Below are 23,934 nucleotides of genomic sequence, written 5' to 3'. Positions count from 1 at the left end.
GGGGGGGGTTGTTACTAATTGTTTTGAAACAGGGCCTCTGTAGATAGTCCTGGCTAACTCTGAACTCTCTATGTAGACCAGGCTGACCCCAGAAACCCATCTGCCTCTGCCCGGTATTAAAGGTGAGCGCTACACTTGGCCTGACACTTAGGACTGTGAAGTAGAGAAGCAGCGTGGCTCACACTCCCTCACACAGATCCCTGAGGCTGCTCTAGGGCTGAAAGACTCTGTAAGGGCAGGCATGGATGAGGTTGGGGCAGAGATGGCTAGATACTTGCAGTGTTTAGAGCTGAACTGTTAAGTACAACAGAGGACTTAGGCGGGACAGCTAAAGTATCCTTAGTTAAATGTTAAGACAGAGGGGTTGGGGATTTGGCTCAGTGGTAGAGCGCTTGCCTGTAAGCGCAAGGCCCTGGGTTGGTCCCCAGCTCCAAAAAAAAAAAAAAAAAAGTTAAGACAGAGATCCCTTTCTGCTCTTTCACTTAATTAGCACCTGACCACTTGTGATGGTTTTTACTGTCAACTTGATGTTTAGAATCACTGTGGGAGGAAACCTCTGGGCAGATCTGTGAAGAACTGTCTAGATTACCTAAGGTGGGGAGACCCATTCTAAATGGAGGTTCCACTGTTCCATGGGCTGGAGTTCTAGATAAATACAGAGGCAAGCAGTGCAATCCACTGCTTCCTGCTCATGGGTACAGAGTAACCAGAGGCTTCTCACCGTGATAATCTCAGACTGAGCTGTAATCAACCTTCCCCAAGTTGCTTGTTAGGATGTTTTCTCTTCCTCTACCCTCCTCCCATAGGACTCATCCTTTCTGTCCTCTGAACAGTGTGTAGATGCGGCTTCTGACTCCCTGACCAGTGGACTAGAGAAATAAGACTGGAAGGTGGAGTCACTGAGGCACCTCTGAGCTCCTTTAGGTCCCTGGTTTGAATAGGGATAGCTGCAAAGGAGCTGGAAGCCATCTTCAGCCTTCTGAGGACTGTGATTTATAGAACTCTCCAAAAGCACTCTCTATGGCTGCTCTCTGCCACTCATCATCCATATCTACTCCCACTTGTAGACAAGTCACATTGCTGTAAGATTGTTAAGTGGCAGAGGGAAAGAGGATCATGAGGCTGGCCTGGGGACAGTTTTTTTTTTTTTTTTTTGGTTCTTTTTTTCCGGAGCTGGGGACCGAACCCAGGGCCTTGCGCTTCCTAGGCAAGCGCTCTACCACTGAGCTAAATCCCCAACCCCCCTGGGGACAGTTTTAATCTCTGGGTCAGCAATCACCATGATGATCAGCATCAGACTGAGCAGGGGAGGTGACCCCATTCTCCTAATTCTGGGTTCTAGCTTGGACTTCGGCCATTGCTGCAGTCCCCAACCAACCACATACTAGCCGTTCAGATACTTGGGTATGTAGAGTAAATATCATCTACAGAAAGATGTAGAAACCACCACTCCCAACCAAGTACATTGGTATACATCTGTGATCTGTGCACTCAAGAAGCAAAGGCAGGAGAATTGCCACAAGTTCAAGGCCAGACTGAAATGTAAGTGATCTAGTCTCAAAAAAACAAAAAACCAGGGGTTGGGGATTTAGCTCAGTGGTAGAGCGCTTGCCTAGCAAGCACAAGGCCCTGGGTTTGGTCCTCAGCTCCGGAAAAAAAAACAAAAAACGAAAAACAAAAAACAAAAAACCCACAAACCAAGAACAAGGGGCATGGCTCAGTGGTTAAGACACTGGCTGCTCTTTCGAAGGCCTGGTTCAATCCCCAGTACCCACATGGCAGCTCACAACTGCCTGCAGCTCCAGTTTTAGTAATCTGGCACCTTACACCAAGATATACATGCAGGTAGAACACCAGTACACATAAACTATTTTATTGAAAAAAAAAAGAATGCAATCAGTCACCCCCAAAATAATCCAATAGTAATAATAAAGGAACAGAGAACTAATAAACCTTCCTTGCCTCTCTAATTCCTACTGTGCTCAGTGCAGTAGTTTGCACAAGAGAATGGATGTGAAGTTGAGAGAACGTCCACACAGATAGGTCTTTGACAAACTGTTTATTAGCTTGTGTGTCGGGATGGGAATCCTAGGCTTTAGGGAGGTGGCAAAGTGGAGATGGTGACCTTGGGGATCTGGTCTCCCAAAAGCACCTGCCGCTCTACCCCCGACTGTTGAATGGCTGCCAAGCGGATCACTCCTCCACTGGAGCCATCCCGTTCCATAGCCAAAGCAAGAGCTGTAGAGAAAACAGGGAGATTGGGTTTGGAGTTAGGTGCTGAAACTAAGGAATCTTGGCATGGCTTGGGAATGAGGGCTGAGGCCCATAGGCATAGAAGCACAGATTCTCACCATTGGCAGTGAACTGCAGACATTCATCCTTGGTCATGCCTTCCCGATAGGTAGCATCAACATAGCCATAGATATATGAGCTCCCGGAGCCTCCGATGGCAAAGGACTGTCTTACCATCATACCTCCCATGGGAACAGAGTACACCTGCCAGATGGGAGGGAAAGGAAAAGCCACCAGTTGCACCCTTTCCCAACACGTATACATTCACCTGTCCCTTTTGATTTTGGTCTGGGGAAAGTTAATGGTAAGGTAACGAGAGACTTAAAGTGTCTGGAGTGGGGACTGGGGATGGCTCGGATGGTAAAGGGTCTGCTAAGGCAAGTATGAAGACCTGATTTCAAATCCCGAGCACTGATGTAAAAGCTAGGCATGCATATCTGTGAGCCCAGCTCTAGGAGAAGGGTGGAGGGGGTATGATCTCTAGAGCTCACTGGATAGTCAGCCTAGATAAAAGGAAGCTCTATCTTCAGTGAGACTGTCTCAAGAGGAAGACAGCTCTGGTAGACCTCTGGCCTTCACACACCCGCACCTGCAACTACATGCAAACACTCACAAGAATATGTGCATACTGGAAAGACAGACGGACAGACAGACAGACAGACTCACACACACACACACACACACACACACACAAACATGGCTGAGGGGGTGGAGCATCAAAGCTGTGACTCCAGTGTTCTGGTGAGGAGGGCCTGACCTGCCCTCCTTCTTGAGGGTCCCAGCCTGCGATGATGATTCCTGCCATCAGATCTTCTCTGTAGCGGTAACACATCTCCTTAAAGAGACTGGCAGCTGTGTGCACTAGTGGAGGCTCGTTCAGCTCAATACTAGAAGGTTGGGTTGGAAGGTCACAGAGAAAGCAACATCAGGATCTGGAGTCAGGCCTTTTTTTTTTTTTTCTTTTTTTTTTTTTTTTCGGAGCTGGGGACCGAACCCAGGGCCTTGTGCTTTGCTAGGCAAGCGCTCTACCACTGAGCTAAATCCCCAACCCCTGAGTCAGGCCTTTTAGTGCCTTTATTTTCCAGAGTCCTTAGGATAGTTGTGCCTCCCCCTGCCCCCGAGCACCTGTGGAAACCAAGCTGGTACGTGACAGCGTCGGCTACTGCTTGGGTATCAGCTGCCGAGCCTGAGCGGCAGCAGAAGATATGATCGTGGATAGGGGTCAGCTTGTCAGTCACTCGATTGGCGATGTACGACCTGCAGGATGGCGGAACAGTGAGAAGGAGCCCACTTGCCGTCCTCCTTCACCACATCACTGCCTACTCCCTCCAGCTTCAGGGATAGAAATACTGTTACTACCTATTAGTTCTTGAGGCAAATGAAGCCAGAAAATGGAGAACAGACCTTTATTAGTAGTTCACCAAAAGGTGAGGGGAATTGGAAGCCACAGAATTGGGAACAAATCCTTATTATCTCTAGGTAGAGGAGAAACTTCACTTGCCATAGTGGTCAGAGGAGGGTAAGGATGGGATGACAGGCAGGAATGGGGTGTACGTATGGAGTAGGAAAAACAGGAAGGCTTTCTGTTTTGAGCTCACCCAGTGGTTGTTCTGGAGTCTGCTCCTAGAACCACGCCCCCGTCAAATTGCACAGCCATGATCGTGGTCTGGGAAAAAAGTGTAAAATGGGTAAATCTGAGTCTTATCTCATTCTCAAGCACAGATCAACCGCAATGATTCCTCACCCGGGATTCTATAATACAAGATTGGAACTCCGCGAACCTACTATCAAATCTTATGGGGGGCTCAACACTTTAGAGAATATAAAAACTCCAATCTCCAAAGCCCAGGATTCAGAATCTTATGCTTCAGTCCACTGTTCACCTCTCATCACGAAAAGTATCGCCCCATTCCAACATCCAAGGAATCCCTCTCCTCTCTCAGAACAACACTTCACCTCTTCCCCAACACGCTAAGTCCAAACCCACTCGGGCTTCATGTTTTCCCTCTCGTCGGGCCTAGTACATGTCTTTTGAACTCTGGCTCTTTCCTCACCCCTGTGGAGACTTCTCGGTTTTCCCAGTCTGGAGTGAGCGCCTCCGGCCCAAAGGCCGGTGCAGAGACGGCTCCACGAACAGCTAAGGCGGCCGCCATCTTCCTCTTCTACAGCTGCCACAAAGCAACGGTCGTAAAGCGCTCCGTCACTCTCTTTAGTACGTCTCTGCGGCCTTCTGGGAGCGAAGCTGGTTGACGGCAGAAGGGAAAATACAGAGGAAAGAACTGTCGTTAGCGACAGTGATTCTTTACGGCAGTGTGTCAAATTACGACCAAAAAAAAAAAAAAAAAAAAAAAAAAAAAAAAAGGCTGATATAGGGAGGGGAAAGCGGGGCGGAGCCTCTTCTCTTAAAGATATACCTAACCAGAGGCTTGTGGCTCCCTGAGGCGAAGTATAGTTGCAAAAGAAGCCTAATTTACATTATAAGTGTGTGTGTGTGTGTGTGTGTGTGTGTGTGTGTGTGTGTGTTAGTTTTTGTAACTCTATTATATAGTCTGGAGTATGAAGGTTTTGTAAATAAAAACGTTGTGTAGCAAAGTTAACAGGTAGGATACGCTATAACCTGATTGTTGTCCTGGTTCGAAAAGCCCACAGGATAAGAGTACAAATTGGAATGGTCAGGTTGTGTTTTCATTAGTCCGGGGTCCATATTAAGCAGTGTATGCTAAGAGTTGATTTCCGAGTCTCACAGGAACTTTTGAGGAAGCTACAATTGTTTTCTGGAGTATCTATACCCCTGGACAGTCACACCTGCCATATCTGAAGGTTCCCACCTTTATGCGTTCTCACCAATGTACTATATTTTTAAATCATGCTATTCTAGTGCATGCGGGTGTGATCGCATGATTTTCGATTCCCTGAGTAATTAGTTAAGCATATTTCCATGACTAGTGAGTCATTTGTGTATCTTCTTTGAAGCAATGTCCATTCAAGGGTTTTGCCCATTTTAAAAAGGAATTGCCTGAGTTTTTATTATTATATTGTGTTATTTTTATATTTTAGATACTAGAAACATCAGATATATGATTTGCAGATGTTTTTCTACCATTGGATTATAGTGAAAAGTTTTAAAATTTAGACAAATAAAATAGCTCAGTCAGTAAAGGTGCCCCTCCCGTATGGTGGATGGAGAAAACTGACACCTCCAAGTTGTCTTCTGACCTGTATACAATCACTGTTGTTCTAATGCACCCTTCCCTCCCTCAACAAATAACCAAATGTTAAAAAAAAAAAAAAAAAAGCTTCAAATTTTGGTGAAGCCAAATTTGTTCACTTTTTTCCTTCGGTTGGTTGTGTTTCTGCAGTAATACCCCAAATTCCTGCATCAATACACTACTTACTAAGGTTTTTGTTTTTGCTTTGCCTTTGTTGCTGGATTCAAACCCAGAACCGTGTGCATGAATGCTAGGCAAGCACTCTGTCACTCACTAAGTGATAGCACAGGCTTCTTTTGACTTCTTTTTTCTTTTTTTATTTTGAGGCAAGGAATCCCTAGACTTCGAAAGCTAGCCCTGAGCTAATCTGTAGCCTAGACAGGTACTGTCCTAGGCAAGCAGTGGCTTGCTGAACTCTTATATGAGCCTCCCAAGAAGCTGAGATTTCAAACTACCAGGCGTGGCTTTTCTGGTTTTTGTTTGTCTTAAAGGATCTCATGACGTCTCAAACTTGATATGTAGTCCAGGTTGGCTTTGAACTCCCGTCCTTCCTCTACATTCCTTTTGCTGGTAGGTTGCCATGCCCTACTCTGCTTTTTTTTTTTTTTTTGTTTGTTTGTTTGTTTGTTTTTTTGTTTTGTTTTGTTTTGTTTTCCAGAAAAGGACTCACTACATAACTCTGGCTGGCCTGGAACTCACAGAGATCTGACTGTTTCTTTCTGCCTTCGAATGCTGGGATTAAAGGCATGGATCACCACGCCAGGTGCCCACACTACTTTTATGTGGGTGATGAGGATCCTAACCCTGGTTCTCACCTCAAGTACTTTACTGGCTAAGCCATTTCTCTAGCCCCCAATGTTGACATCTTAAAGAATCACCTTGGGACTGGAGAGATGGCTCAGTGGTTAAGAGCACTGACTGCTCTTCCTAAGGTTCTGAGTTCAATTCCCAGCAACCACATGGTGGCTCACAACCATTTGTAATGGGATCTGATGCCATCTTCTAGTGTGCATGAAGACAGCTACAGTGTACTCATACATTAAAAATAGATACATCTTAAAAAAAAAGAAGAATCACCTTTTGCTGGGAAGTGGTGGCACATGCCTTTAATCTCAGCCCTCAAGAGGCAGAGGCAGACACATCTCTGTGAGTTCAAGACCAGTCTGGTCTGCAAAGCAAGTTCCAGGACATCCGGGGCTACACAAGAAAAAAAAAACAAAACTCAGTGTCAAAAAAAACCAACCCCAAAACAAAACAAACAAACAAACAAAACCAAAAAAGCAAACAAACAAAAGAATCACCTTTCTTTGTAGTTCAGTGACAGTGCAATTGTAAGAAAGGAAAAGATAATCCAGAAGATACATAAGACTCATTTAGACAATGAAACTTGGGAAATGTGGGGAGTAGTCAGATTTCCATAGATTCATTGTTGGTATAGGGAGAGTCAGTTTAACAAGATTTTGGATCTGAGGACCTGGAAAATAGAATTCCTTACTGAGCTAACGTGACAGTGAAGGTAATATTTTAGAACAAAGCATTAGAAACTCAGTCTGAGCCTGTCAGGTGTGCTATGCCTAGTTGACATCCAAATGGAAATGTCAAATATCCCATTGATATATAGCGTTCTGGAGTTCAGAAGAAAGTCGATTTGAGGTACAATTTGGGAGTTAGTCTAGGAAATGGTTTCTTTCTTTCACATAAACTTGTGGAGGAGTGCCTGATGGTGAGAGGCTTTAAGTTGGAGCAGAACGCAGAAGGAAATGCACTTCTGGTGGAGGAAGGTAGAATTCAGGCCGGACATGCTGCGTTGGCTGTGTGGAGGGCAGATCAGGACTGAGACTTGGGATAGAGCTGGCAACTGAAGCCCTGGAGCAGCTGAAACGAGCAAGGGGAACATGAGTCTTTCAGACACAGAGAACAGGCATAACAGATCTTCCCACATTCCTCCCCCTTAAGCTAGCTCTACAGTCATCATACACAACGCCGAATGCCGACAGTTATTAGAAAATTCTTTTTTTAAACATTTTCTTTCTCTTTCTTTTTTTAGTTTTTTTTTTTTCAAGATTTATTTTATGTTTGAGTACACCGTTGCTGTCTCCAGACACACCAGAAGAGGGCATTAGATTCCATTACAGATGGTTGTGAGCCACCATGTGGTTGCTGGGATTTGAACTCAGGACCCCTGGAAGAGCAATCAGTGCTATTAACCGCTGAGCCATCGCTCCAGAATTCTTTATTCTTCATTGCTTCTTCCAGCTTCCCGAGGTTGAAGATGAAAGGCTCTCGTACATTAACTTGGGCCGCCCTGTTGGGGGCGGGCCTTAATTGTGGTGACGTCACGGAGGAGGACCACTATCCAGGCCGCCCGTAACTCTGAGTACCTAGATCCCACCCCAGAAATGCCTTCCTGTTCAGTCTCAGGTCGTCGCGGTATCAAGCCAGCTGAAGCAGGCCGTGGCTGGCCAGGAGGCCCTGGGTACGATTGTACACATCCTCCAGGACGCGGGCGGCCCGGGCCAGAGCAACCCGCGCGTCCGCCTCTCCGGTTCCTGGACACGCCAGCTGGAGCAAGCGACTGCGGCTCGGGAGGGTCAGGATCGCCAGGCGAGCGGCCTGACGGATAAGCCATGGATGGTACGGGGCTAGGGCGGTGCTGTAGGCGTCCCTACACTGCGCGCCAGCCTCTGGACCTCCGAGCTTCCCAGTCGCCACCCTGTGGAGGCAGAGCTGGGACCAGCGCAACGCGCGGTGCAGCAAAAGCAGCGTTTGAGAGCCCGAGGGCCCCGCTAGGTGCCGGGGTGTGGTCCCCAGACGCTCTAGCAATACTGCTCGCCGTTCCCACGTCACCATAGTCACCAGCGATGTATAATGTGAAGCATCGGGGCCGTGCACATGAGCCTCGAGGGCGGTCACCTTGTTGGAGGCCTCGCTGGTGGCAAAGGCGAAGACAGAGCCAAGGGGGGTTAGGAGCCTGTTTGGTAGTGAAGTGGGGAGATGACTTGAGAAAGAGCATAGAATTATTTGGGAGAAGATGGGCTTGGGGGAGGGAGACCACTCACCTAAGTAGTTCTCGCCAACCTGCCAGATACTGAGATAACTCCACATCCCCTTCAGGGCTCATACAGGCCAGGAAAGGGCTCACCATGCGACCCAGCAACCCATGAGGCCTCAGACAGGGAGGTTCTTCCTTCTCTGGGACCACTAGGGGTCTCAATGCTGGGCCAATCTGGGAGATAGATATAAGAGATACATGAAAAGTTCCTAGCCTGCTAGGCCTACTTAGCTGGGGTTCCTCCTGGTTTTTCTTCTCGTCTGAAGGGGGAAGGGAAGAGAGACCCTCCTATCATTAGATTCTCAGTCTGGTCCCCCAGTTTCCTTGTTCGGGAGTCCCCAGACTCTGGCCTTAAAACTCAAACATACCTGGGAAGGTAGCGCTCTCTCTGGATTGCAGGACTGCACCCAAGGCCTGCAGCCTGGTAAAACACCTGAGGTGACAGGAAGCAGAGAGGTGAGGGCTGGAGAAGAAGAGAGCTTGAGTTCCCACAGGCCGGACTGCTGAGTTCTTTGAGCTGGCAACTCAAAGGGCCACTCATGGAACAGCCATACACTGATGTAAAGAAGTAACAGCGTGAAGATAGCGAAAGGGATTGCATGGCGGAACCAGCGTCCCAGGGCAGGGGACAGTGAGACCCCCAGGACCATTGCTGGCACACCTCACGTAGCTAGGTGGTGGCCTTTCTCTTCCCGTGGTGTCCAGAGGTGCAGAGGGTTAATAATTAATCTACTAAGGCCCCCTCCCCTGTGTCCTTTGCCCTAGAGGTCAGATCCTGGGGTGAGAGACCTAATGAAGATTTGGGGGACATAGTGTGTGACCCGTCTCTGCATTGCCTTTACCTGTGGGGCTAGCTTGTAGTAAGAGGCGGCCTCTTGTGAGTTCTACTTAAACTCTGGGCACCAATCCACTGTAAACGTCGGATAATGAGTCTTTGTAAGTCTCATGTGAGGATCAAGTGTTAACCCCTGTGAAAACATTCCAAGTGGAAAGCTGATCACAGTTGCCCAACACATCTTCCTGGTTAAGGTGAGATGATGGGGCGTTAGAATCTCTTCTTTGACATTCTTACTGAGAGGTCCGGAAACCTTGGGAATAAAAATTGCAATTCCCCAGGGTTGGGGATTTAGCTCAGTGGTAGAGCGCTTGCCTAGCAAGCACAAGGCCCTGGGTTCGATCCCCAGCTCTGAAAAAAAGAAAAGAAAAAAAAATGCAATTCCCCAGGAAGCATACCAGGCTTCTCAGAGGGAGCCACTGACCAAGAGCCTTGAGTCAACGATGGCCTGACCTGGGTAGGATAGTTGGGAGCTGAGTCAGCTCCTGGACACACCGAGCTGGAGGAGATAACAAGGCCAGAACCGAGCCGGTTTCCAAAATTCCTCAAGGTCTCACCAATTATAGCAGAACTAACAGCAACCAATGAAAACGGTACTAATGTTACTACTGTGAGCCCTACCAATCATGTTAGAGGTTACCTAATCCTTCTGGAAAATTGCCCTAGACCTGCCTAAAAGGGGACCTCGCAAGCTCCTCAAGTTGTTGCCATTTTGTCGTGACCCCTGCGTGCCGGTAATTTCTGCAGAATAAACGCTCTTTGCCTTTGCATACTATTTGAGTCTGGGGTCTCCCTTCAGCGATTCTTAGATGTCATGATTTAATTTTTTTGAGCTTCACATTAGCTTTCATTCATTAACTCAATCGTTACTTTCCCATGGTAGACCCCCGCCCCCCAGAATACAAAAGCATTTTCATAGCTGGCCACAGTAGCCCAGGTCTTCATGTAACCTTAGGTATTTGGGAGGCTGGAGTAGGAATATTAAAAGTTCAAGGCCAGCCTGGGTAACTTATCTAGACTCTGTCTTAAACATTTTTATAAAAAAGACCATTTCAACTCCAGTAATAATGTTTAGAGGTGCTCAGCACAGCCCAGTATTTGGTATAGCATTGTCTGTAATACAGACTCTAGCAAAAAATGTCTATCCAGAACCCTCGTAACAGAATTGTTAATCTTTATTCAAAGAAACTTAGGAAAGCACCAAAATCCACATAAGGCGCATGCCTAGGCTGACTTCGAGGAGTTTGTGCTCTGAGATCTAAAGTCCCTGTGACATTGCCTATAACAACAAAACTGTAGCAGGGTATATGGTGATCCCACTTGTGCTAAATGTGTCCATGACAGGTTCTAGTGCATTTTCCTTATTGAGGAGCAGAAAACCAGTGTGTAAGTTTTAAAGGCACAAATACAGAGTCAGAAAAATGAATATCAATCTTTTTAAAATAATAAAAACCAAGCCATGTTCTGTGAAAAATTAAGAAAAAAGTATAAAATGGGTTAGGGATATAGTTTAGAGTAGAGTGTCTTCATACAATGTGCAAGACTGTAGGTTCAGTCCCAATACCGTGTGTGTGTTGTGTGTGTCTGTGTGTATGTGTGTGGTGTGTGTGTCTCTGTGTGTGTGTCTCTCTGTGTGTGTGGTGTGTGTGTCTGTGTGTGTGGTGTGTGTGTGTGTGTGTGTGTCTGTATGTGTCTGTGTGTGTCTCTTTGTGTGGTGTGTAGTATCTGTGTCTGTGTGTGTGGTGTGTGGTGTGTGTGTCTGTGTGTGTGTGTGTGTGTGTGTGTGTGTGTGTGTGTATCTGTGTGGTGTGTGTGTGTCTGTGTGTGTGTGTATGTGTGTGTGTCCGTGTGTGTGTGTGTCTGTGTGTGTGTGGTGTGTGTGTGTGTGTGTGTCTGTGTGTGTGTGTGTGTGTATGTGTGTGTGTGGGTGGTGTGTGTGTGTGTGTGTGTGTGTGTGTGTGTGTGTGTGTGTGTGTGGTGTGTGTGTGTGTGTGTGTGTGTGTGTGTGTGTATGTGTGTGTGTGGTGTGTGTATGTGTGTGGTGTGTGTGTCTGTGTGTGTCTGTGTGTGTGTGGTGTGTGTGTGTGTGTGTGTGTGTGTGTGTGTGTGTGGGTCTGTCTCTCTGTGTCTCTTTCACTCTCTGTCTCTGTCTCTCTTTTTATGAGTTCTGTGTGTCTGTGTGTGTCTCTGTGTGTGGGGTGTGGTGTGTGTGTGTGTGTGTGTGTGTGTGTGTGTGTGTGCCTGTGTGCTGGAGTGTGAGCTGTGGTGAAGACAGGTACTTTCTCCCTCTGTGTACTTTGAGGATTGAATCCATGACTTTATGGATGCCAGGGAAGCACTCTAGCATTGGGTTGTAAGCGTCATCAAACCCCACCTTTCCTCCTTCCCCTTTTTATTCTCAAGACAGGATCTAAACTGTTCAGGTTGACTCATTTTATTTGTTTGTTTGTTTGTTTGTTTGTTTGTTTGAGACAGGATCTCTTTACATAGCCCCAGTTTCTTTCATTCATTCATTCATTCATTCATTCATTCATTCACTTACTTACTTACTTACTTGTTTATTTGTTGAGACGGAGTCTCTCTACATATCCCTGGCTGTCCTGGAACTCACTATATACATCAGGCTGGCCTCAAACTCACAGATCTGCCTGCTTCTACTTCCTGAGTGCTGGGATTAAAGGCATGCATTATCATGCCCTATATCCCAGGCTGATTTTGAACTTTCTATCCTCCGACTTAGCTATTTGAGCCCCTGTGATCACAGGCAGACTTGAGCCACTAGGCCTGGCCGGGCACCTTACTTTCTTTGGCCATTTGTCGGCATTTAGAATATTTCTTCTTTTTAAAAAAAATGTTATTTATTTATTTTTATTTATATGAGTACATTGTTACTGTCTTCAGACACACCAGAAGAGGGCATCAGATCCAATTACAGATGGTTGTGAGCCACCATGTGGTTGCTGGGAATTGAACTCATAGCAGTCAGTGCTCTTAAACCACTGAGCCATCACACCAGCCCTAGAATATTTCTTAAACCAAAATGCCTTGTAAATAAATATGCGTTAAAGAAACAGAGGAATGGGTATGAGGTCAGCAGATAAGGGGTGGTGCCCCCTAACAAATTTAGCCAAGTTTTGTTTTCTTGTTTTGTGAATTAGGGGTCCATCTGCTGGTCAAAGAAGGAAAGGCAACTGGGAAAAGATTCAAGACTATTAAGCAAGGCAAGGTAAAGGGGATATAATACCAGAACTCAGGCAGCCAACGCAGAAGATCAAGAGTCCCAGGCCAGCCTTGGCTACATAGTGAATGGCATTTCTTCTGTCTTAAAGAATACAAGAAGCAGACGAAGAGCATCCACCTGAGTCCCTGTCCATAAAGTCTTAAAATTATTCCTGTCTCAAAGGATGTGGTGACCCATGCTGATAATCCTAGGACTGAGGCAGGAGGATGGTGGAGAATTCAAGGTCTGGGCTACTGTATTGGATTGCCTGTCAACTTGACACGAGCTAAAGTTATCTAACAGGAGGGAACCTCAATTAAGAAAATGTCTCCATAAGATATGGCTGCAGGTAAACCTGTAGGACATTTTCTTAATTACTGATTGATGGGGGAGAGCCCAGACTGCTGTGGGTGGTGCCCCTCCCTGGGCTGGTGGGCCTGGGTTCTATAAGAAAGCAGGCCGAGCAAGCCATGAGGAGCAAACCAGTAAGCAGCACCCCTCCATGGCCTCTCATCAGCTTCTGCCCCCAGGCTTCTCCCATGCTAGAGTTCCTCCAGTGGAGGTGTAAGCCACATAAACTCTTTCTTCCCAACTTGCTTTTGGTCATGGTGTTTCATTGCAGCAACAGAAACCCTAAGAAAGACAGCTACACACAGTATTTTAGAACAACCCAGGTTACAGAGGGAGTCCCTGTCTCTCTGGGTATATTAGGTGTCCAAGATTCTCAAGGAATCGGCCACAGCCTTAAAAAGACCTTTTCCCAGCCCCTATCCTTCACAGACGTGATCTATGTTAGTGGTATTCTTTTTTATGTCCTGTAAATACTGTCATCCTCACACTGTCCCCTGCCTAATCCTGTCCCTGGCAGATTTTCCTAGGATTGCTGCAGTCTCCAGCCTTGGCTCAGGTGCTGGGATTTCCCTCAGTTCACTGGGGCAGTGGAGGGTTGGGGGGCAAGTCACCTGCAGCTCTCTCGTCTACTAGCTAGGAAATATAATTTCTATCTTATAATCATTCGACGATGACATGAAATGCCTGCGGAGTGCCTATCACGACCAGCGGTAAGTATGCGGTAAGTGCTAATTTAAACTCAGTGGCTTCCACTGCCCCTCCTTCCCTAACTCCTGGGGGCCTCAAATCTTCAGGGTTCCTGGATCGGAGCAGATTAGTCTTGAGTGTCACTTAATCTTGGTCATTCTTCCGCAATCTGAGCCATGAAAGGAGAGGGCTGGTATAGAGCTGCAACCTGAATCTTGATGGGGACAGGACGGATATAAATCCACCTAAATGACCAGATTCACAGGTAATGCAGGATGAAGTTGCAGGCTGAAGCTGGGCTGCTACTGCTGCTGTGGGTGATGAGCTGTGCACACGAACAGAAAGTTATTCACGTAGAACCACGATATGCATCGATTGTTGAAGTGACCAACGGTGGTACCTGGGGTGACTGGGCCTGGCCTGAGATGTGTCCTGATGGATACTTTGCCAGTGGGTTCTCTGTCAAGGTGAAGGTTCAGAGCTGGGTCTTGGAAAGGGCAAAGGTGTGACAAATTGCAGAACTGAAAATGAGGAGGATCCCCTCAGTGGACTTCACTTCTGCTTCCCTCCTGACCTAGGTGGAGCCCCCTCAAGGCATTCCTGGAGATGACACAGCCCTGAATGGGATCCGGCTGCACTGCACTCGAGGGAACGCACAGCAAAACACCCATGTCGTGGAGTCCCAGTCTGGGAGGTGAGATTAGGGACTAAAAACCACAATGGGGTGGAGCATTTATCTAGTGTTTGTAAAGCTCTAGGTTCACTCTCCAATGGGAAGGACACTCTCCCTAGTACGAAGGTAAACCCCCTCCCATCTGTTAATTCCCTTTCCTGAGATAAACTCCATTAAGGTTGTAGAGGTGTGGGACGGAAGTCGTCCCGAGTACTCTGGGAAACACAGGCGGTTAGACCCAGCCCATCCCTTTTCAGCAGTGCTGGGTTTGGAAGTCGCCATGGTGGGTAGGAGGTGCTCACAGAGCCATTACAACTCCTTCTCTTGCAGCTGGGGCTCATGGAGTGAGCCTCTGTGGTGCCCTGGCACTAGCTTCCTAGTGGCTTTCTGCCTCCGGGTGGAGCCATTTACATTTCCAGGGGACAACACGGGAGTGAACAACGTGCGCTTCCGTTGCTCAGACGGTGTGGAGCTGGAAGGGCCTGGGCTGAACTGGGGAGACTATGGAGAGTGGAGCGACTCGTGTCCCAAAGGTGTCTGTGGCTTGCAGACCAAAATCCAGAAGCCTAGAGGCCTCCGAGATGACACTGCACTTAATGACGTCAGGATATTCTGCTGTAACAGCTGATGCTGTCAGTCTGTCAGTACTGCCTCTTACTATTAAAGCTTCTTCCTGGTCTTGGCTTTGCTGTCCCTTGATTTAGAGACAATAAGCCGCCTGCTTCCTTGCCTCTTCTTTCTTGACCTGGCATGGCTCAAGGCCTGCATTCAGATTTGGCTTCAGGGTCACATAGTTCAGAACAAAGGACTTGGACACATGAATTTCTGGGCCTTGGCTCTCTGAAGACATCTGTAGATAATATGTCCCTTGTAAGAGCCCACGTTGTCTTCCTTCCAAACCATCGGTGTCATCAGATTAAGGAGTGGGATGGAAGTTGTGTCCACTCCCAAACCCCGTACTCAGAGAGACAGGATGAGTAGACCCAATCTACCCCTTATTGGCAGCACCTGGTTTGGAAGTCCCCAGGTTGAGTCAGTCGGATGGGGTGTGCATCTGGTTTGGAAGTCCCCAGGTGGGTGGGAGGTGCTCACAGAGCCAGTATACCTAGTTGCATGGTATACAAATGGTTTACATTTTAGTTTTTAGAGCTTTGAGACTAAAGAATCTTTTCCCATAGTTTCTACCACCTGTCTCGTCCCCACCTCACCTTGCTAGTTTCAAATAGTGGCTTTCCTAATAGAAACTGTCATCCAAGACTTACTCTCATTGTTTTCTCTACTTGGAATCCCCCAGCTATCTATATTCAGAAATCAAGCTTTCCCTATCATGGCAAGTATTTCCTTCCACCAGCCAATACGTATCTCATTACCAACATGTTTTTAAAATGTTTATTGAACAAAAAAGGAAAGACATGACTGTTAGCATTCCTTCTAGGCTCCACCCCCCATTTACCTGGCAACAGCCAGGTATGCTTGACAATATAAAAGGGGCTGCTTGCCCCCACAACCCCCACTCTCTTCTTGCTGTCTTACCCTTTTCCCACTCTGTCCCTTCTCTCTCTATTCCCCTTTCCCCTCTCTCTCCGCACTTCATGGCCAGCCTCTACTTCTCTACTCTTCTATTCTCTCTGTGTCTACTATCCCATCAACTTCCCTCTCCATGCCCTAAATAAACTCTACTTCTATACCATACTCATGTGGCTGGTACCTCAGGGGAAAGGGATGCCTCAGCATGGGTCTGCAGAGGCACCCCCTTCTCCTGGGCCATACCGCACCTCTAAACATCCCTGGCTTCTTTTTCTTCTTTATAAAACACAACAATAACTGCTCCTAGGTATGACAGAGGAGAAGGTTTATTATAGATAAAAGGGAGGTGTGTGGCCAGAGGCGGGGACATCTGGGAAAGTCCAGAGTGACCATGACCCTGAGCCAGGCTATTCGAGGAAGGTGGGGAGAGGAGAAGGGAGAGAAAGCCAGACCAAGAGACTAGGAAAGTGAAAAAAAAAAAAAGCGGGGAGAGGGGCAGGTAACCAAAATGGCTAGGGAAGGGAAGCTGGGGGACGGGCAGTCCAACCCCTGGGCTGGAGATGTGTAGGGTAAGGAGCAGGGTCTGCCAGCCAGTACCCTATAACACGGTAAGGACTGAGGATGCTGGGAGAATCTGGTGGTCCACTTTGATATATTAAATAGGCAGCTCAGCTAACCCTTTGTCCCCGGTTTGAGAACGTTTCCCCATCAACTGAAATGATCCTTCACTTCTTTAAAAAGAAATTGCCAGTGGTGGATTTAAGAAAAGCGAGACGGGGCAGGCGGACTCTCTGTATAACAGGGAGCTACCAGGAAATTACGGATTATGTCTGTGGGTGGGGGTGAGGGGTTAGGGGGAATGAAGGGTGGGGTTTGACTAGAGCAGCGTGTGCTGTTTTCAGTACCTGAGCATATTTCGTTTCTGCCGGTAAAGTAGAAGGGTCAGGCTGGGGCTAAGCTGTACTTTACGGCTTGGAGCTATTTGTCCAGGACAGCTTGACTCAATTCCTCATGACCTCATGACCTCATGACTGGAGGCTATTACCCAACAGTGGAAAGTGGGGCTTCAGTAGGTATAGCTGCTTGATGCTAAACCTGAGGACCACAGTTTGATCCCCAGAACACGCATGGTATGAGAACCAACTCCTACAAGTTGGTTCTCTGACATGCGAGTGCACACACACACACACACACACACACACACACACACACACACAAATGTAAAGAAAATTAAAATCAAAATCGCTCAACTTTCATCATTGGCACATTAATTTCCTTGAGAGCGCATAATTTTATTTCCAGAACAATAATAATAAGTTGTTGTTGTGGTTGTTGTTGTTGTTAAGAGAATAACCAGCCGGGGGGTGGAGTAGGGTACAAATAGAAGCCCCAAGCCTAGACACATATCTCTGGAGGCCCATGTACATTCCTTCCGAAGGCTGAACCAGAACTGGGGAAGGGTGCTCAGGGCTGTTTATTCCACTAAGGTTTTTTTTTTCTAGCCACCCAGGGGAGTGGGTGACCGCTCCGACTTCCAGAAATGAGGTATTAGGGGTGGCCCATGGAACTCAGTGAGCTGAGCCCTGCAAGAAAAAAGAAAGAGTAAAGACTAAGCCAAGAGCAAACAGGATTTCTCAGCCGTGCACCCAGAAATGCTCGACAAGCCGTCCTACCTCCTTTTTCCGGCAATCGCCACACAACACGCCCAAGGTCGCATTCACCAGCTGTATTCCGCACAACACCGTTTCCAGACTTGAGGCGACCACCAGAATTGAGAAGAGTGTCACATTCCAGGGTACCACGTGAGGTGGCGCCTCACATAAATTCCAAAGAGTGTCATTGTGCAAGTAACCGCCTCTGTGGATGGACAGGGTCATTTAAGAGAAGCTGCTCACACAGCAGGCCCCACTACCACCCAGTGCAAGGATTTACTAAGATCTGTAAAGGGCTGGATGGGCCATTTGGAAGGAACTCTCTAGGAGCTCAGTCTGGTTCATCATTTCTGGACCATGTAGGAAGAGCAGGTGGGGAGAGGCACAGAACGGGGCGTACAAATAAAAAGAAGGACTTACTGGGTTTCTTGGAAGTGGTAGTCCCATTTGTTATTTATTAAGCATTTGGGTCCCACTCGGAGCCCAGCTCCTGCCACTGACAGGCAGTAGATGGCACCAAGTATCCCAAAGGCGGAGGAGAAGACAGAGCGCAGCATCTAAACCGGCATGGAAAGGTAGGGTGAGTAGGCCCGCCTTGGAAAGACACCCATGTAGACATCAAGTAGGCCCTTGGAGAGACACCCATGCCCAATTCCTTCTGCATATTGCAGCGTTCCTGTTCAGCCTGCCTAAAAATACAGTTGTCTTTAAACCTCGGGTTTGAGCCTAAGCGAATCCTAAAAGTCATCTACCGTGGAGGTTCACGGGGCTTGTTAGGCCCCTCTGGTCAGGTTCCTTTGAGACCCAAGACTGGGAGGGAGGTGGCTCCTGAGACCTCCTAGAGGCTGCATGTAGACAGTGCTTCGGTTCTGTGGGGAAGGCATCAAAAACCAAGGCTTAAACTTGTGATTTTGGTTCTTACCCTGCAGCGGTTCCCACAGCAGCCTGCACCGCAGCAGCCCTTCCCCCCTGCCCGGACTGCAGCAATTCCAGGGCACAGCACCTGTGGGATGAGAACTGGTGCTAGCAGGTTCCCCTGGTCCTCAAGGCCACACTTGCTTCACTGTGCATCTCAGGGAAGCTGCCCATGATGCCCTGAGCCCTTTGGACTACAAAACCTTATCTAAATTTCTCTGAATCACTGTTGGACTCAACCTTAATGTATAATTATTTATATGCCTGCCTTATCTCTATCCAGATTGTAGCTCCCTGGAGGGTTGGGTTCAATACACTACAGCTATCTTAGACAGAAGGCCACCAAACCTTTGGGTGAGAGGGGGCAATGTCTATTCTGCACAAATACTGCCCTATGGTAGGTACCTACCTGAAAGGGAGTCAGGAGCTTCACCCTCTCTGTGACTTGATTACTTTCTCAGGGTATCAGGGTCAGAGAGAATGCCCCACGCTGACACACATCTCCAACCGTACCATAGGACAGTGCCGTTAGAGGGTACGATGAGCAGGCTTGGTGGTCGACTGTGTAAGGATCTGCACAGAGACTCTGCCCTTGGATCGCAGGATTTCCTAAGAGTCAGTCTTGTCTTGTTTCCCCCTCGTGGCCTTTATTATGAAGCTCATACCTGCCCAGGTAACTGCTCACCTGTTAAGAGTCACCAGGCAGCCATATTAAACCGCCTGAAGGATCTGCTCATCTGACTGTCTTAGTTTCAATTCAGCCTCAGCAAGCCTCATGCCGACCTCACAAGAGCCCCCAAATTAATCTGCCTTTTGTCTTTCTTGTCTTCTTCAGTGGAAAAATACCCATCGTTTCACCTAGGCTGGGAGATTTTGAGCCTCCTATGCAAGGGCTTACTTCAAGTCTTCTGTACTTTTCCTCAATAGCATCTGAATCTCTTAGTCCTTTAAACTCTCTCATGCACTCAGCCCCTACTCCCCTTCCAGGAGGAAGATGTCCTCTGCTTCTCTAATAGATTCTCACCACTCCCATGTTTCATATCATCCCAGACTCCATCGCACATGCTAACATTTGATTAACTTAATGTTTAATCGTTCTTTTATCTGCTCAATTCCTTTGAGGTATCTTCAAAGATATCCTAGGCTGGTGTGTGTGTGTGTGTGTGTGTGTGTGTGTGTGTGTGTGTGTGTGTGTGTGTGTTCTCTCCATCCTGTAATTCCAGTCCCAGTTCACACTGGGGTGGGGACTCAGGTTAGCCTGGGCTACATAGCAAGTTCCAGGCTATCCAAGAACTCACCAAGACTGAACTCACAAGGCATTTGAGACTCCCTGCCTCCAACCTCATGTACCACAACTGCCCTTGCCTTGTACCTTAGTCCCACTGGACCACATTCTAGCAGTATGTCCATAGAATTCCACAGCTGGCTTTTTTTTTTTTTGTTCTTTTTTGTCTTACTCTAAGGCTTGAACCCAAAAGCTTTGCGCACAGAAGGCAAATGTACTGTCATGGAGCCTAACTCCAGCCCATTTTTCTCAATAATTTATTTTGAGGCAAGGTCTACTATTGCCTAGGTTGGCATTAACTCATGATCCTCTGCCTCCAAAGTGCTTGGTTCTAGACAGTCACTGTACCCGGGCTGTCTCCTAGCAACGCCCCCAAACCCCACCATTTTCTCTTTCTTTCCTCTGTCCTCTCCTCTTATCTTCCTCCCCTCCCCGCCCCAAAGTTTTCACTCTCTAGCACCCAGGAAGGATGTGAACACCAGATCCCCCGCTTTGGCCTCTGGAGTGCAGGGATTACACGCATACAGCAGCCTGGTCGTCTTTTTCCAAGGAAGGGACTGAAAGTTTTAGTCCCACCATCAGTTGCAACCTGAGAGATCTTCTTAGCTCAATCCATTTCTCAGTGCTCTCTCCTTTCTCCTGCCTCACGACTGATCTAAGGGCAACATGACACCTTCTTGCCTTTCTAGTGATGTCACATACGCAGACACCTAAAATTGCATTCCTTTTCTTTTCTTTTCTTTTTTGAGAGAGAGTTCCACTGTGTAGCCTCAGCTGGGCTGGAACTTGATTGGTAGACACCAGGGTGGCCTCGCACTCACAGATATTCTCCTACCTCTGCCTCCTGAATGCTGGATTTAAAGACATGTGCCTCACACCTGGCTAGCACTGCCTTTTTGATTTAACAATGTCTTTTCCTTTTGTTTGTTGAGAAACGGTCTCACTCTGTAGCCTGTGTTGCCCTGGACTTCACTATGTAGCCCATGGTGGCCTCGAACTTGCAATAGTCCTCTCTGCCTCAGCCTCCCAATTGCTAGAATTACAGATCTTAGACACCAAATCCTTCTCTCTCTCCTCTCCCTCCTCTCCTCTCCTCTCCTCTCCTCTCCTCTCCTCTCCTCTCCTCTCCTCCTCTCCTCTCCTCCTCCTCCTCCTCCTCCTCCTCCTCCTCCTCCTCCTCCTCCTCCTCCTCCTCCTCCTCCTCTCTCTCTCTCTCTCTCTCTCTCTCTCTCTCTCTCTCTGTCTCAGATTTATGGGTGCTGGAGAGAAGGCTCAGCGATTAAGAGCACTGATTACTCGTCTAGGACCCAGGTTCAATTCCCAGCACCCACATGGTAGCTCACAACCATATTCAATTCCAATTTCAGAGGATCTGATGGGCTTCTGAGCCCTGTGGTTACCAGACATGAGTGTGACACTCAGGCACACATGTAAGTAAATATCCATACACATACATTCTAAAAAGATTTCTTTTTATTTTATGTGTGTGTGTGAATGCCTTTACGTATGTATGTGTACCATACCTGTGCCTGGTGTGCACGTCCTTGCCTGGAATTGGAGTTGTAGACAGTAAAGCCTCCATATGGGTGCTGGGAACCAAACTTGGTTCCTCTGCAAGAGCGGGAAGTACTTGTCTGTCTGTCTGTCTGTCTGTCTTTTGAGACAGGGTCTCTCTATGTAGCCATGGTTTCCCTGGAACTCAATATGTAGACCAGGCTGGTCTTGAAACTTGCTCAGTAGACCAGGCTAGCCTTGGAGATCCACCTGCCTCTGCCTCCCAAGTGATGGGATTAAAGGTGTGTGCCACCATGTCTAGCAGCTGCAAGTGCTGTTAACCACTGAGCCATCTCTCCCATGCGCTCTTCTCCTTTTAAAGGAAGGGTCTCTGTGTTGCCTCTTACACAGGCTGGCTTAAGCTCTCAGCTCTGCTGTAGTTTTCAGACAGCTGAGAGCCAGGTACAGCCTTGTATGCTCACAATTCCAGTGTTTTGGAGGAAAGGGAAGATCCAGGGCTTTAACCTCCTCCTTGGTTACAGAGTCAGTTCAAGGCATACTGGGTTTCATGTGACCTCGTCTTAAAAACCAGAAAGAAAAAAAAGTTGGGCCTAAAGATGCATGACTGCAGTCTCAGCATTTAGGAGGGAAGTGGCTTCCTGGGCTCAAGTCTGTCCTCAGCTACACACGCTCACATGCAAGGCAAGGATGGTGTGAAACCTACCCCAAACAAAACAAAAGACAAACAACAATAACAATAACCAAAAAAACTGTGTAGGGGGTGGTGGGGAACATCTGCCTCTGCAGATGGATCTCGGAACGTAAGGCCAGCCTGGTCTGCATAGTGACGTCTAGGCCAGTCAGGATCTCACCCAGTAAGAGTAGAAAACATAATGTCAGAGGGCGAGGGAAGGGAGTTGCTAAGGGAGAGGTATCTCCACTCGACTTACAAAGATGTGACCAGAGGAGGGGACCAAAGTGCAACTTCTCCCAGAGAAGTTCAACAGTCGGTTGTGTTAACGGTGGGGAATCATGCTAGGCAGATCTCTTTATCCCATGGAGATGATACACTAGGTTAACCATCCAAAAGTCCCCCCAAATGGTCAGGCATGGTACCACACACCTGTACTTGAGAGCTTCAGGCAGAAAGAATTCAAGTTCTAGGCTGACCTGGGTTATATAAGGAGTCCCCGGCTGGCCTGACATACAATTGGGATGTTGCTTCTAAATGAACAAACAAAAAGTAAAAAAGGAAAAAGAAAATTCTCTAAATGGGAGGGAGTTGGAAGGTGGAGGGAAATCTAGATAGAATATTTGTGTTTCTCTTTTCCTCGATTGCTTTTGGTTTTTCAAGACAGGGTTTTTCCTGGGTAGCCCTGGTTGTCCTGAAACTTGCTCAGTAGACCAGGCTAGCCTCGGAGATTCAATTGCCTCTGTCTCTGGAGTGCTGGAACTAAAGGCATGCACTGTAATGACTGGCTCTTCCCTCCCTAGTCCGCAGGAAGACTGGGACGTCTACTCTAAAATACCGACCTAGGTCTAGGATTATTATCCTTAAGCTTAACTTAGTAGAGACTGGGGATCCTAGGAGACAGGCTGGGAAGGAACAGCTGTGGAAGAGAAGGGAAGTGACGTGGAACTGTCTGGTGCAGTGTCTAATCTGAGATATCAACCTGGGCTACAGAGGTTGTTCTGGGCACCCACCCTTGCCAGTGAGTTGTGACACTGCTCTGAAACTTCCACACAACTAGCTTCTACCCTCATAATGATTATTTTAAAAAGCATGTGTTCAGTAGTAGAGGCAAGGAAGGGCTCAGAGAAGTACTCCCTAGTAGGGAAGCCCTCCCTTTCTCCCTTTCTCTTTTTTTTTTTTTTTTTTCTCGAAGCTGGGGACCGAACCCAGGGCCTTGCGCTTGCTAGGCAAGCGCTCTTACCACTGAGCTAAATCCCCAACCCCTCCTTCCTCCCATTCTTTAGACACTCAACTCAGGACCCTAGGGCCCCTCCTGGACCTTCCACAGAATGGTTGCTGTATATGAGCAGACGGACAGACCCCCTAGTCCCCACTAAGTCCTTGCCATTTCATCCAGAGCAAACGAGTCCTTTCCCCCTCTTCTCAGTTCCATCCACTGTCCCTTAACTCAGTACCCAGGTCCCTGGCCAGGGCTCCAGCTCTCACCATCAAGCCCCCTCCAATGAAGCCGCCCATGAGCCAAACTTGCAAGCTGAGGTTGCCATCCGTCCAGGTGGTCTTCCCATCAGGTACCAGCAGGAGGGCATTGGCCACGATGCAGATCAGGGAGAGAGGGATGAGGGAGAGCCCCAGGCATCGAGCACACTTTCCAGTACACATGCCTGAGGCGTCCGGAAAGGCAGGTGCGGAGTGAAAGTGAGCTGGCAGTACCAGGCTCCGGAGGAAAACAGGCTGGAGCTCGGAGCAAAGGTCTGAGGAGAGGAGTGGCAGCAACAGGTAGAATCGCAGTGATAAGAGAGAGGCCCTGAGGAGGCAGAGGGGCTGCAGCAGGTGAGGCGAAGGGGCTGTGTGGCAATAGGAGCTGTGGGAGCTGGTCGCACAAGGGAAGATGGCTGGGGTCAGCGACTTCTTCCTTGGTCTGTGTACACCTTTCCACAGCCCCTTCTCATCTACTTGAAGACTCAGCTGAACCGTTCACCTCTGGAAGTCTCGGTTATTCCATCTGTAAAAAAGATTGGCTGAAGCCACTTGCCCAGAGAGCTGTTTGT

The 23,934-nt window shown here is 47.9% G+C and overlaps 4 protein-coding genes across 5 annotated transcripts; 1 reads left to right on the top strand and 3 right to left on the bottom strand.

The window, feature by feature from the left end:
• Positions 1 to 2,042: 2,042 nt before the first annotated feature.
• Positions 2,043 to 4,484, bottom strand: Psmb6 (proteasome 20S subunit beta 6). 2 transcript variants are annotated; one of them, XM_032913248.1, is made up of 6 exons: positions 4,347 to 4,482; positions 3,891 to 3,958; positions 3,418 to 3,549; positions 3,050 to 3,179; positions 2,352 to 2,496; positions 2,043 to 2,238 (listed from the first exon to the last, which is right to left on the bottom strand). In XM_032913248.1, the coding sequence occupies exons 1-6, from the start codon at positions 4,443 to 4,445 to the stop codon at positions 2,096 to 2,098; spliced, it is 717 nt and encodes a 238-aa protein (XP_032769139.1). In that variant the 5' UTR covers positions 4,446 to 4,482; the 3' UTR covers positions 2,043 to 2,095. The 2 variants fall into 2 exon arrangements, with proteins under 2 accessions (XP_032769139.1, XP_032769140.1); XM_032913249.1 differs by having other exon boundaries at positions 2,194 to 2,258; positions 4,347 to 4,484.
• Positions 4,485 to 7,691: 3,207 nt separating this feature from the next.
• On the bottom strand, positions 7,692 to 9,203 carry Gltpd2 (glycolipid transfer protein domain containing 2). The gene is made up of 3 exons (XM_032913250.1): positions 8,922 to 9,203; positions 8,561 to 8,727; positions 7,692 to 8,472 (listed from the first exon to the last, which is right to left on the bottom strand). Exons 1-3 carry the CDS (start codon positions 9,201 to 9,203, stop codon positions 7,935 to 7,937), a joined length of 987 nt encoding a protein of 328 aa, XP_032769141.1. The 3' UTR covers positions 7,692 to 7,934.
• A 4,480-nt stretch (positions 9,204 to 13,683) lies between these two features.
• Positions 13,684 to 15,003, top strand: Vmo1 (vitelline membrane outer layer 1 homolog). The gene is made up of 3 exons (XM_032913252.1): positions 13,684 to 14,113; positions 14,225 to 14,340; positions 14,650 to 15,003. Exons 1-3 carry the CDS (start codon positions 13,922 to 13,924, stop codon positions 14,945 to 14,947), a joined length of 606 nt encoding a protein of 201 aa, XP_032769143.1. The 5' UTR covers positions 13,684 to 13,921; the 3' UTR covers positions 14,948 to 15,003.
• A 2,111-nt stretch (positions 15,004 to 17,114) lies between these two features.
• Positions 17,115 to 23,591, bottom strand: Tm4sf5 (transmembrane 4 L six family member 5). Its single transcript, XM_032914295.1, has 5 exons — positions 23,372 to 23,591; positions 18,421 to 18,501; positions 17,919 to 18,055; positions 17,520 to 17,703; positions 17,115 to 17,429 (listed from the first exon to the last, which is right to left on the bottom strand). Exons 1-5 carry the CDS (start codon positions 23,543 to 23,545, stop codon positions 17,415 to 17,417), a joined length of 591 nt encoding a protein of 196 aa, XP_032770186.1. The 5' UTR covers positions 23,546 to 23,591; the 3' UTR covers positions 17,115 to 17,414.
• Positions 23,592 to 23,934: the final 343 nt, after the last annotated feature.

The sequence above is a fragment of the Rattus rattus genome, chromosome 9 (genome assembly GCF_011064425.1).
Source record: "Rattus rattus isolate New Zealand chromosome 9, Rrattus_CSIRO_v1, whole genome shotgun sequence".
NCBI lineage: Eukaryota > Metazoa > Chordata > Mammalia > Rodentia > Muridae > Rattus > Rattus rattus.
This window is presented reverse-complemented; position numbering and strand designations above follow the sequence as displayed.

Excerpts from the sequence above, each read along its gene's own strand:
- Gltpd2 (XM_032913250.1), bottom strand. The coding sequence starts at position 9,203 with ATGGTCCTGGGGGTCTCACTGTCCCCTGCCCTGGGACGCTGGTTCCGC. Across the intron at positions 8,728-8,921 it reads AGAGAGCGCTACCTTCCCAG|ATTGGCCCAGCATTGAGACC; the intron begins GTATGTTTGAGT and ends TCTATCTCCCAG. Across the intron at positions 8,473-8,560 it reads GGTTGGCGAGAACTACTTAG|GCTCCTAACCCCCCTTGGCT; the intron begins GTGAGTGGTCTC and ends ACTACCAAACAG.
- Tm4sf5 (XM_032914295.1), bottom strand. The coding sequence starts at position 23,545 with ATGTGTACTGGAAAGTGTGCTCGATGCCTGGGGCTCTCCCTCATCCCT. Across the intron at positions 18,502-23,371 it reads TCATTGGAGGGGGCTTGATG|GTGCTGTGCCCTGGAATTGC; the intron begins GTGAGAGCTGGA and ends CTCATCCCACAG. Across the intron at positions 17,704-17,918 it reads TACCACTTCCAAGAAACCCA|AGGCGGTTACTTGCACAATG; the intron begins GTAAGTCCTTCT and ends GTCCATCCACAG.
- Vmo1 (XM_032913252.1), top strand. The coding sequence starts at position 13,922 with ATGAAGTTGCAGGCTGAAGCTGGGCTGCTACTGCTGCTGTGGGTGATG. Across the intron at positions 14,114-14,224 it reads CCAGTGGGTTCTCTGTCAAG|GTGGAGCCCCCTCAAGGCAT; the intron begins GTGAAGGTTCAG and ends CTCCTGACCTAG. Across the intron at positions 14,341-14,649 it reads GTGGAGTCCCAGTCTGGGAG|CTGGGGCTCATGGAGTGAGC; the intron begins GTGAGATTAGGG and ends CTTCTCTTGCAG.
- Psmb6 (XM_032913248.1), bottom strand. The coding sequence starts at position 4,445 with ATGGCGGCCGCCTTAGCTGTTCGTGGAGCCGTCTCTGCACCGGCCTTT. Across the intron at positions 3,550-3,890 it reads GACTCCAGAACAACCACTGG|GTCGTACATCGCCAATCGAG; the intron begins GTGAGCTCAAAA and ends GCCATCCTGCAG. Across the intron at positions 3,180-3,417 it reads TACCAGCTTGGTTTCCACAG|TATTGAGCTGAACGAGCCTC; the intron begins GTGCTCGGGGGC and ends CCAACCTTCTAG.